General features: G+C 35.8%; 2 protein-coding genes across 3 annotated transcripts in view; one reads left to right on the plus strand and one right to left on the minus strand.

Annotated features, from left to right (window-relative positions):
* LOC106874324 (leukocyte receptor cluster member 8 homolog) overlaps positions 1-5441 on the minus strand; it is a 24995-nt gene extending 19554 nt beyond the window's left edge. For both annotated transcript variants that reach the window (XM_014922013.2, XM_014922011.2), the window contains exon 1: positions 5305-5441. In XM_014922013.2, coding sequence (XP_014777499.1) covers positions 5305-5429 — 125 coding nt within the window. In that variant the 5' untranslated portion in view covers positions 5430-5441. The remainder of the gene's footprint in view (positions 1-5304) is intronic.
* A 19-nt stretch (positions 5442-5460) lies between these two features.
* LOC106874325 (protein MCM10 homolog) lies at positions 5461-9191 on the plus strand. The gene has a single exon (XM_014922014.2). It carries the CDS (start codon positions 5686-5688, stop codon positions 8221-8223), a length of 2538 nt encoding a protein of 845 aa, XP_014777500.1. The 5' UTR covers positions 5461-5685; the 3' UTR covers positions 8224-9191.
* The last annotated feature ends 2496 nt before the right edge of the window (positions 9192-11687 follow it).

An 11687-nucleotide genomic window follows, 5' to 3' on the forward strand; every position in this document is an offset into this window, starting at 1 on the left:
CGCTTAATCAGCCAAAGGAGTAAATATAAACAACTGAATACTTGTCAGTGATTGGTTGAAATTATCGAAATAAGACAATTTTTTACATGAAATAAATTCGAATACAAAAATATTTTTCTGTTCTATAACACAAAATAGATAAGTATACGGAGTTTGAAAGTCTTTCCGTACCAAAAACACTACGTAAAACATTAATGAAAAATGTGGCCCCCGTTTTAAAATAGATCCAAGTATTGTAATAAAGCTGCAAGAATAAGAACAGGCTAGACGAAGTTCAGAGAGCTTCTACCTTTGTTGGTAACAAAGAGCCTCTCCCTCAGAGTGAAAGGTAGATTGTATGATGCTTGTGTGCAAACAACTATGCTACAAGGCAGTGAAACATGAGCTGTGACTGCAGAGGATATGCAAAAGCTTGAAAGAAATGAACTCAGTATGCTTTGTTGAATGTGCAATGTCAGTGTGCATGTAAAAGAGAGTGTGTCACAAGAGAAAAATTGGGTACAAGAGGGAGGGCACAAGATGTAGTGTGCAAGAGAGAAGACTGTACTGATATGGCTATGTGGCGCATATGGACAAGGACAGATGCATAAATAAGTGCTGATCTCTAACTGTGGAGGGAACCTGTGGAAGAGGAAGACCCAGGATGACACGGGATGAGGCAGTGAAATAAAATCTTTGGAAGTTGTGTCTCATGGAGGCAATGACAAGTGGCCGAGACTTCTGGCAATTTGCTGTGCTTGAGAAGACACATTAAGTTAAGTGAAACTACACTCATGGCCAGTGCTAGTGATGTGTAAAAGGTGCCTGTGCTGGTGACATGTGTGAGGCACCCATGCTGGTGAGACATAAAAGGCACCCATGCGAGTGATATGTAAAAGGCATCCATGCCGGTGTGTTAGGAATGGTATCTAGTTGTAGAAACTAGGCCAAAACGGACTGGAACCTAGTGCAGCTTTCCATCTTACCAGTTCTAGTCGCACTGTCTAGCCCATGCCAATGTGGAAAATGGACACTAAATGATGATGTCAAAGATATTTAATGAAGATAAACACTACATGAAAGAAAGGCTGTTGGTGAAAAAACTGAGGGTGGTAGCAAAGATCATCACAATCATCATTCAAAAGGATAACACACTATTTTCCCACATCATATTTCCAGTGCTTCGTTATTTCATGTGCGTCACCCAGTATTTTGAGATCAGACTTAATCACATTTTATTCTTCTATGGTTACTGTCCATTATTACCATACAACACTTTGTAACCAAGTCCATATCAGTGTAATCTTTTCTTGCATACATCACCTGACAACTTTCAAGAAATCATACTCAAGCCATTCTTCTTCGGTTCCCATAGATCAACTACAGAAGTCCCACTACCAAATAGTATCACACATTTTTATAAATTCTTCATATAATCTATCTTCATATGATGAGAAAAAATATTTATAATAGGTCACTGAACTGTGACCACATCTTTGCTTTTATTCTAATGTCTACCGCTTTATTAGAGCCATCTCCAGGACTAAGTCACTAGAAACTAATAATTACATCTTGTGAGTCATCTTGATACTTCATGGGTTTTATTTCCATTTCTTTCAGTACATTTAGTCTGTTAGCCTGCTATAGACTCCACTATACTTTTTGTATACAAACTATTAAGTCCTACCTACTCATTTCCTACGGAGAAGCTACCTCCCAGATGCTGAACTATTTAAATTTTTCTTTTTAATCTATAGATAAAATTAAAGAAACCTTGGGTTTTAATCAAGCATCTCTCAAATAAACATGAAGTGAATGCCCTTTAGCAATAAAATAGTGAGGGAAGTCAAAGTAAATCACTTTACAAAAGATTAATTTCACAATTATCAAAATAAAATGTATATGAAATCACAGTAATGATGACATTAGTAGCTGACAGCAGCATCCAGCATTTAGTTTGAAGTACTTTAATAGCTGACAGAAGTATCCAGTGTTTTGTTTGATGTACTTTAGTAGCAGACAAAAGGAAGTTTTTGAGAGGTTACTGCAAAAAAACTTGTTTTGGAAGTAGACTTCTCTTGCAATAATTTTGAGAAGTAGATAATGGAATTTTACATAATGAACAATTTTCTTTAACTAATTATGGCAATCATTCAAATTTCCTACATTTCTTCAACATTACAACCAAATAGTTACACCAAAATTTGTTGTGAAAAAAAAAAAGTTCTTCAGTATATATTTCCTTGTGCACGCCTAAATACCTCTCTGCCCCTTTGTAATTGTTGCTTCTAAACCATTTTTTTTACAAATTAAAGGGTCCCCCCCCCCTTTTTTACAGTTTTCTAAATTGCAGAAACGGTTCCATTTGAGTAGAAATTTGATCAAAGGAATTTCAGCCAACAATATTCCTTTTTGTACATCTTGGAAAAGTTTGTCCAATATACAATTCCTATTGCTTTTTAAATAAGTCTTACACTTTACAGAGTAATCAGAATGCTAAAGGCCAACAGAAATCTAATTTTTTTAAATTAGATTTTTCATTCAATCTGAATACTTTAAAATAGACAATCAAGAGCAGATTCATCAACAATGCCTTAAGTTCACTTTTCCATAGAAAGAGGAATTTTCTGAGGCAGTATGTTACCAGATGCTCTTGCTATCACCAGTCCTTTCAGCAACTATTACAACATACAGAAACACGGTATACTTTGGTGCTAATCTGCATTGAGTCACATCGAACAATTTAAAGAAAATGGATTTAAGAGGCATCAGATGTGGTGTGCAAGAGAGATGACTGCACTGGTATGGTCATGAGTTGCAAATGAATGAGGACAGTTGTGTGAAAAAGTGTCACACCCTAGCAGTTGAGGGAACCTGTGGAAGAGGTAGACCTAGGAAAACCTGGGATGAGGTGGAGAAGCACGACCTTCGAACATTGGGCCTTACTGAGGCAATGACTAGTGACTGGGACCTTTGGAGATATGCTGTGCTTGAGAAGACCCGACAAGCCAAGTGAGACCATAGCCCATGGCCTATACAAGTGGGTGTAACAAGCCCACTTATGAATACTCCTCATTCATTGGACAATAAATCTTGCTTGTGGAGGCAAGTAAAATCAAAATTAAAAACAAAATTGCTGACGTGGCCGACGAGAGTACCACCAGATTGGCACTCATGCCAGTGGAACGTTAAAAGCACATCCAAACGTAGGGTGAAGACCTATTGAGGCAAGTGTAAACAAATCAAAATCACTGACGTGGCCGATGACAGTACCGCCTGATTGGCACTCGTGCCAGTGGAACGTTAAAAGCATATCCGAGCGTGATTGTTGCCAGGGCCACGGATTGGCACCGGTACCGGTGACACGTGAAAAACAACATTCGAGCGTGATCGTTGCCCGTGCCGCCGGACTGGCTCTCATGCAAGTAGCACGTAAAAATACCTTTTGAGTGTGGTCGTTGCCAGAACCACCTGACTGGCCCTCGTGCCGGTGGCACGTAAAAAGCACCCACTACACTCTCGGCGTGGTTGGCGTTAGGAAGGGCATCCAGCTGTAGAAACTTTGCCAGATCAGATTGAACCTGTTGCAGCCTCTGGCTTACCAGTCCTCAGTCAAACCGTCCAACCCATGCCAGCATGGAAAGCGGACGTTAAATGATGATGATCTTAACCATGCATGGACAACCTGCGACCCTCGGACGAGTTTCAGGGTTACTAATTTCATACTAAGACAAATAAAATTGAAGAACTGCAAAAAATTCAGTGTAAAGTGGGCAAGTAATATTTCATTTGGAAATGGTACGATACGGCCCCAGTTAAAGAAAAGTTAGTCTACACAATTCCTCCGTAGCTTAACTACAATCTCTCATATAAATGTTATTTAGTTAATTGCGGGATGGAGTGATCTGATCTTAAATATTTGTTAAAAGTGTTATAATTTTATAGAAATTGTGTATCTTTTCTATTTGTTGTCAGTGTTTAGCCCGCGGTCAGGGAGTCCAACAATGACATTCCTTCAACCCCGCATCCTTGTAAGACTGCATTAGAAAATGTTCTTTCCTTTCCCTTTTTTTTAATGCGACTGGATGTAATATAAGGGAAATTTGGATGTCATTTCTGGCAGGTTTAGTGACTACACAGAAGCTATAGTTATAGACGGTGGGCGTAAAGCGAAAGCAAAAGATAAAAGTGGCAGAGTAAAAATAACAACTGAGATATGAATCTAAACAAGCTCCATAATTAAACTGATTTTAATAAATATCAACAATTAATAAATAAGGGGCAAGTAATGCTCTAATTATGTTAATATTCTAAATGACGGGAGCCTCTGTGTATAGCAGTGCCAATATATGTTAAATGTAACATGAGAAAATCTGAGATGTAGTGAATGCCGCCATTATAAGGAGTGGCATTGAGGTGGTCTCACTGAAGTTTACAAGTGAAATAGCAGTGAAACTACAGATGGTCCGTCACATCAAATAATACAAAAAAGTTTACAGACAAGAATAAATTTGATGCGAAAAACAGAAGCCTAACATTACGGGTAGATTCTTCGCCGAGCAGTTCACCTCAAGACATAAGAATTCCTTTCTTCCTCACACCAAAATAATTTTTTCCGTTTTATTTGTTGTATTACATCAACGTTCTTTAAACACGATTTTCATTTACAAAACACACGCCATTATATTTTAGAGATACAAAAATGAAACTCACTGTCTTATGTGATTTTTTTCATTTTTCAATAATTATTTGTAAAAATCATCAAGATACTTTTGTGTGACAGTTTGCTTAATTAACATCGTTATTTTCTATAGCTCTCTTTCCATATATATGTGTATGTAATGACAGCATTGTAGCCTATCTCCAGTGTGTAACATAACCTAATATTACTGTTCTGTGTTAGCTTATAATAATACCAGTTATGTTTTATATAAATACATACACACCAGTTCATATCTACATAACTTACATCAAAGGTAAATCACTGAAAGCCCCCGCTATTTATATATCACATATCTGTCCTATATTGCCTCTTTACTTGACATGATACACCAGTCTGTTCCTGATATATATATATATATATATATATACCAACACTGTGTATGTATGTATATGTAAATATATATCAACACTGTGTATGTATGTATATGTAAATATATACCAACAGTATATATGTATATATACATAAATCAGTCGATTTCTTTATCAGCACTAGACGCCATATTACAGTAAATTAACCAACACAAAATATTTGCTATAACATTAAAATAGCATTTACTGATCATAGTAAAACAACGAATACATTTTAATATACATTCATAATACCTTTCTGATGTCTCCGACCCTGAGGTAGGGTTATTATTCCAAGAAACTGACGACATTAGAAATATTTCAACGTTCGTAACACAAAAAAAGACATCGGACATAGAACGATAGAATTTAGAGCGCATGCGTGCATTAGCATTCAACCAGGCAGCTACTGAATGTTTCGTATTTATTACGGTAATATAATTCACTTGTTTCTTCAGAAATTTATATTATAAACATATATATTTAATCGATTAAAGAATCTTTTTTTCAAATTGTTTATACTATATTTCTAATGTTGATGGGAAGCTAGCTCTGCTTCGCCATCCTGACACAAACTTTTATGGCGCCAATTTTTTATGTTGTTTCGTTCGTAGAATTACGAATTCTGTCTGTACTATGATGGATGACCATTATAATTTAGAAACTCTAGTTGAATTTTTGGGAGAGGATTCATCAGAAGATGAAGAAGTAAAGGATCAAAGTACTGCTGATTTTTCCAAAAACTGCAGTGAATCTCACACAAAATCCACTACATTGAGAAGTAATGTTCTGGGAAATAACCAACCAACTCCCAACTCTGATCCTCACTCCAGTTCCCAAGAGAATCTTCTGGATGAGCTACAGAAAATGAGAGAACGTATGCAAGAACTAGAACAGAAATTACAGCAACAAAACTCAACACCGTCACAGCCGGTAAATTCGAATTTACCTCAAACCAATTCTGACCCTAAATCTCATAGTTTGTTTAGTGCCGAAGTTGATCTGTTTACCTCAGAAGGTCAGTCAAGACACGTTTCTTGTTCTAAAACCTCACCATCTCCTCCCTCTGTGTCTGTCAAACCTTCCACTTCTTTAGTGAATAACGGCAGAGAATCTTCGACTTTAAAAAATGAATTATTTGGTGATAGTGATAGTGATTGGGAAGATTTGGAGGGAGAGAAACCAAAATTAAGTGAAGAGGGTAATGAAATGAAGAAATTACTGAAAAAGTCTGCAAACCAACGAATCGCCCATTCGGCCACGCATGACGTGGCAAGCCTGCGAGCGAAAGCTGTGAAGAAGAAATCACCAGTTCAAACTATCATTAATGTTGAAAAACAGTTTAATGGACAATCTGATCCAAAAGCAAACGTTTTCACAAATACAACTGCTGCTAATAACAAATGTGATACAGATCCTTTTTCAGGAATTCGTATTGTTAATCCCAAAGTATCCTCTTCCACCATGAAAATACGAATGCAAGATAGGCGAATGATTAAATTATCTCACATCCATAACAAAAATCCCAAGGAATTATCTGAATGTGACTGGGTAACTATTGCAGTTGTGGTACAGAAAGGGGAACCAAGGAAATCTTCCAAAGGAAATACATATAGTATATGGAAATTGAATGATTTACAGAACTGTGAGGAAAGTGTTTCATTTTTCTTGTTCAGTGAAGTGTATAAAACTCACTGGAAATTGGTTGTTGGTAGTGTGATCGGTTTATTAAATCCAAACATGATGGATAAATCTGAAAGAAAGCAATCTGATATTGCTTTCACCATTAGCCATCCCAATAAATTAATGGTTATTGGTGAGTCTGCTGATATGGGGAAATGCCAACAACGGAAGAAGAATGGTACTCCATGTACAAATATTGTGAATAAGATGCAAGGAGAATTCTGTGTCTATCATGTCACTAGTGCTTATAAATTAACTTGTGCTAAAAGGAGTGAATTAAATAGCTACACTGGTGTCACTCCTAAATGCTTCACCAAGAAGGTTCTGCCTAAGGGAGGGATGTTTTTTTATGAAGGTAAATCTTATACATCATTACCCTTTGGCAATACACAGCAAAAAGACAAAATTACTGTGAACAAACTGCAACATCAACAGAATAAGCTGGGACAAGCTAGGCTGTCAACAATGAGTCTTCAGAAGATCAGTGGCAAAGATCAGGCAATTCTTAATAAACTTTCTTCAGATAAGGATCAGGCATTCTTAGATATGCTGAGTACACCATCAGTTGGGTCAATGAACCTCGTGAAACATTTACTGAAGAAAGAGAAGATTGCGGCAGAGTCTGGGACAAATGTCTCTGTTGTTTCTATCAGCCCATTAGAACTTCTCAAGAAACACAAACAACAAATGGAAATGAAAAAAACAATCACTAAACTGTCTAATCCAGTTTTAGGGAGGGGTTTACAAACTGGATTAAACATTAACTTAGATTGTGTCAAGCCAGGATCCTCAAATTCTTCTGAAATATCAAAAATATTGGCTGTCAAGAAAATCCAAAGTAGTGGAGGGCTTCAGAAAGAAGATCCTAATGCTGTCCGTAAACAAAATGATTTAAAGGTTATGGAAAAGATTAAGAAAAGAATCTCCCAAGACTTACAACCATTGACAGAAGAGGTGTCTGCTTCACAGCCTCCTCAAGCTAAGAGATCAAAACTATTAGGAAATATTGACTTAAATTCATCAGAAATAAAGAAATTGATGAAATTAAAGTCATCCCATTCTGGTGCCATTACAGAAATGGAAAATGAAAAACAGGAGAATTACTTCAATACTTTGGAGAAGAAAGAGGCATGTGAAGTCAAAATGCAATCTATAACTGAAATGAAATGTACATTGTTCAGCTGCAAGTTGTGCAGCTATACTGCATTATCTATTGGTGATAGGTGCAAGAAAGAACGCCATCCAGTGAAGAAACATGAAGGCATGAAACGATTCTTCAAATGTCGTAAATGTAAAACTCGTCGCATTGCTTTTACACTGATGCCTAAAGATCCTTGCAATGAATGTGGTGAATATAATTTTGTAAAGACCTCAATGATGCCTGAGAAATCAGGCCCTAAACTTCAATCTGAACAACTCTCCTTGCGAGGGGATGAAGCAAAGAATTTGAATAGTTTGTCCTATAATATAACTGCTTCCATTGAACTCTAATTTGGAATTATTTTCACACCTAAACATTGCTCATGAATTTGATATTTTTTTTTACCATGTATATTATAAACTCGAGCACTTTATTCACAGACATTCATTTTTAGTGAATGTTGGAAACATTTTCATTTTGATAGCTCACTGCTTCCATGTGTGTGCATATATATAGTCCTGTAAATCCTTTTTATCAATCATATCTATGTAAACATTTATTTTATAAAGTATTTATTTTTTCAAATGTTAGGATGTTTTTTATTTCACTGTTACTTTGAAAAACAAAATTCGTCTACTAATTTTCATATGATTCTATCAACTTTTGAACTTTGTTGAAGTGGGTAGAGAGGATAGGTGAGGGCAGGTAGTGTACCACCCTCTAAAGAGATATAATTAGGGTGTTACACTATCAGTATTGAAACAAGAAGTAGGATGAAGCTGGATTATAAAATCACTATGGCCTGCAAGACTTAAGGGTAATCTCTTATCAGTTAATAGGTCAGTCTTAATAGTTATGGTCAGTGTTTCGTGTGTTTTGCGCTTATTGTTTGACCACATTGGTATTTTTAACCAGCTGTTAAATCTCTCTCTAAGGCATAGAAAACCTGTAAAATAATGATGATGATGTGTGTGTGTGTGTGCATATAAGTTTATTATATTATTTTTGGTACAACCATTTAGAAACTGCTGTAGCATGACCTTGCTGATAATGTTCAAACATGAAAGTTTATCATGTTTGAACATTATCAGCAAATTAAACAATATGCTTGCTCATTTTATCTCCATTTTCCATTCTAATATGAGTTGCACAAATCTATATGAAGTTATATTCAGTTTCAATGACTACTCCTATGCACAACCAGAATCTTTGCACTATTTATTTCAGCCATCAACTGGACAATGCCAGCCTTCAGTTAAGCTATAATATTGCGGTTGGTGATTAGTCACCCTTTCAACAACACTGAACATACTAGTCCAAGGGACTTAAATCTGCTAAGTTTGGTATCATATGGTCATAAAGATTGTCTGATATCCATTCATATATAGTGAATAAAAATATATATATATGCAGTGAATAAACTGTCATCTAAATTGTACAAAAATGAAAGTAACACTGATCTCATTTTAACGTATTTACCAAAATTACATAAAAATATCTTGCAATACTAAAGAGTAAATTTATTCAATAAAATCGCCATTGGCTTCAATCACAACTTTGGAATCTCCTGCAACTCCTTTGGATGGTCTTCTTGTTTAAGTTGGTGAATGCTGCCATAATCTTTGCCTTCAGTTCATCTTTGGTGTTACAATGAGTTTTCTTGGTCTCTCACTCAGCTGTGCCCCACACATAATCAGTGGGGTTGCAGTCTGGGGAATTAGGTGGCCAGGTGTTAGGGGTGATGTAGTCACAGAAATTCTCTGACAGCCATGACTGGGTTCTCCTGCTTGTGTGGCACGATGCAGAGTCCTGTTGCCAGACATAGGATCTTCGAGCAGCCACCCTCTTGACTCAGGGCAGCACTGTCTCCCCCAGAAACTTGACGTAGGCCTCTGTGTTGATTCTGAGGCTGTGTGGAAAGATGAATGGTGGCATGACATTGCCATTGCTAGTGATCACTCCAAGCACCATGATGTTGAATGGATGTTTGAATTTTATCACTCATGGTACATATCTTCAGATTGCAGTGTCCTCAGATTGATACCCAAACATGCTGAAATGTTCGTATTGGAGCTTCCAGGGCAAATGCCAAGCAGTACAGCATGTTTCCAAATTTCTGACAGAATGAATTGTATCATGGTGCTGTTTTCACACAAATGGTGCCCAACTGACCCTACTATGCTGCATAGTTGACAAAATCAAAAACAATGCATATGCATGAAATTAGAAATATAAATTTGTGACAATTTACCCATCGCACCCTGTATGTATATATATATGTTTGTGTGTGAACTGTTAATCCCTATTCGTTTTTTTCTCTTTTTTTTTCATTCTTTCTTCATTTTTTTACCTCTCAATCCTTTCTGTCAAAAAACGTGGGCGAGAAATATCAAAGACCTGTCCATTTGTCCCAAGCGTTAAACTAATACACCTGCTTGTTGTTTACTCACCTGTCAATGTCTTGTTTTCTGTAAATTTGAACTTTATATACATACGTGATGAACTTCTTTTCATTTCAATCTTCCAAATTCACTCAAAAAGTTATCATTATTGTGTAAAAGACATTTGCCCAAGATGCTACAAAGCGAACCTGAAGCTACAAACTTAAACAATGAACTTCTTAAACACTGCCACATCAGCACAATAATTTTGAAAATACATATAATAATCAAAATCAAAAATATAACACAAGTTATCTTCATTAACCCTCTAGCATTCAGATTAATCTATCAAATATAATATTTATTCATTCACATTGTTTTGAATTCCTCAAGCATTATATTATGGCTTCCAGATTTTAAAGATATAACTGTTAATTTTTAGAATGACATTGGAGGGTATGTGTGAGGGATCAAATCTAGCCACCTTGAACATAAAGCAGGTAGAATATTTTGGCCAGGTGTGGCTGTTTGAATACTAAAGGGTTGAACTTTTATCTTAGTAAAGTCTCTATAAGTAAAATGGATACAGATTATATTGTCTCACCCATATTACTGGTATTATTTTGGCTCTTTGTAGCAAAAGTTAAAATCATTTTGAAATAAGACTAGAGAAGTTAAAGTAACATAGTACTTTTGGTTGTTTGACTATTATGTGTTACCTCACTGCTCTTCCATGCTGTATAAATGACAAGAAATGCATTAAAAATTTGAAGACAAGGACCACTGTGTGTGTGTGTGTGTGTATATATATGGTGGTTGTCTACTCCTTATGCAAAGTCTGACCACCTCTTGTATTTACACTTTAGATGTGTGTGAACCTTATAAAATGCTTATGTAATATTGTATTATTTGTTTGCAAAATAGATATAAGATAAAAAAAAATTGTCAGTTTTTATTATATTTATTATATATATTGTTTCCGGTATAAATTAACATTACTAAGAAATATTACCAGTCCCTGGCACATTGGAAAACATACTGCCAGCACACCACATCAGATAATTTGAGAAGCACTGATCTAGACAACAGAGACTATCTACTATTTCTAGGGAGCCTCCTGAGCTTTTCACAACATCACAGGAAATAGATGTCCTGAAATGCTCTTATTATTTATTGCTCTTGCTCATTTGTCACAAACAAATTCTACTTTCTCTGTTAACCTATCTTTGATTCCACTGTACCTTTTATTTACGTGCATATACATATATATGTGTGTATATAATTGGGCAAGTGTCTTCTACTATAGCTCCAAGGCAAACAAAATCTTGTGAATGGATTTAGTACATAGAAACCAAAATAAGCCTGTCATATAATAAATATATATATATTCTCCCCTATATATATATATATATATATATATATATATATATATA

This window comes from Octopus bimaculoides, chromosome 6 (assembly GCF_001194135.2).
Source record: "Octopus bimaculoides isolate UCB-OBI-ISO-001 chromosome 6, ASM119413v2, whole genome shotgun sequence".
Classification (NCBI taxonomy): Eukaryota; Metazoa; Mollusca; class Cephalopoda; order Octopoda; family Octopodidae; genus Octopus; species Octopus bimaculoides.

Bases quoted from the DNA above. Each gene is read 5' to 3' on its own strand.
- LOC106874325 (XM_014922014.2), top strand. From the start codon at position 5,686: ATGATGGATGACCATTATAATTTAGAAACTCTAGTTGAATTTTTGGGA.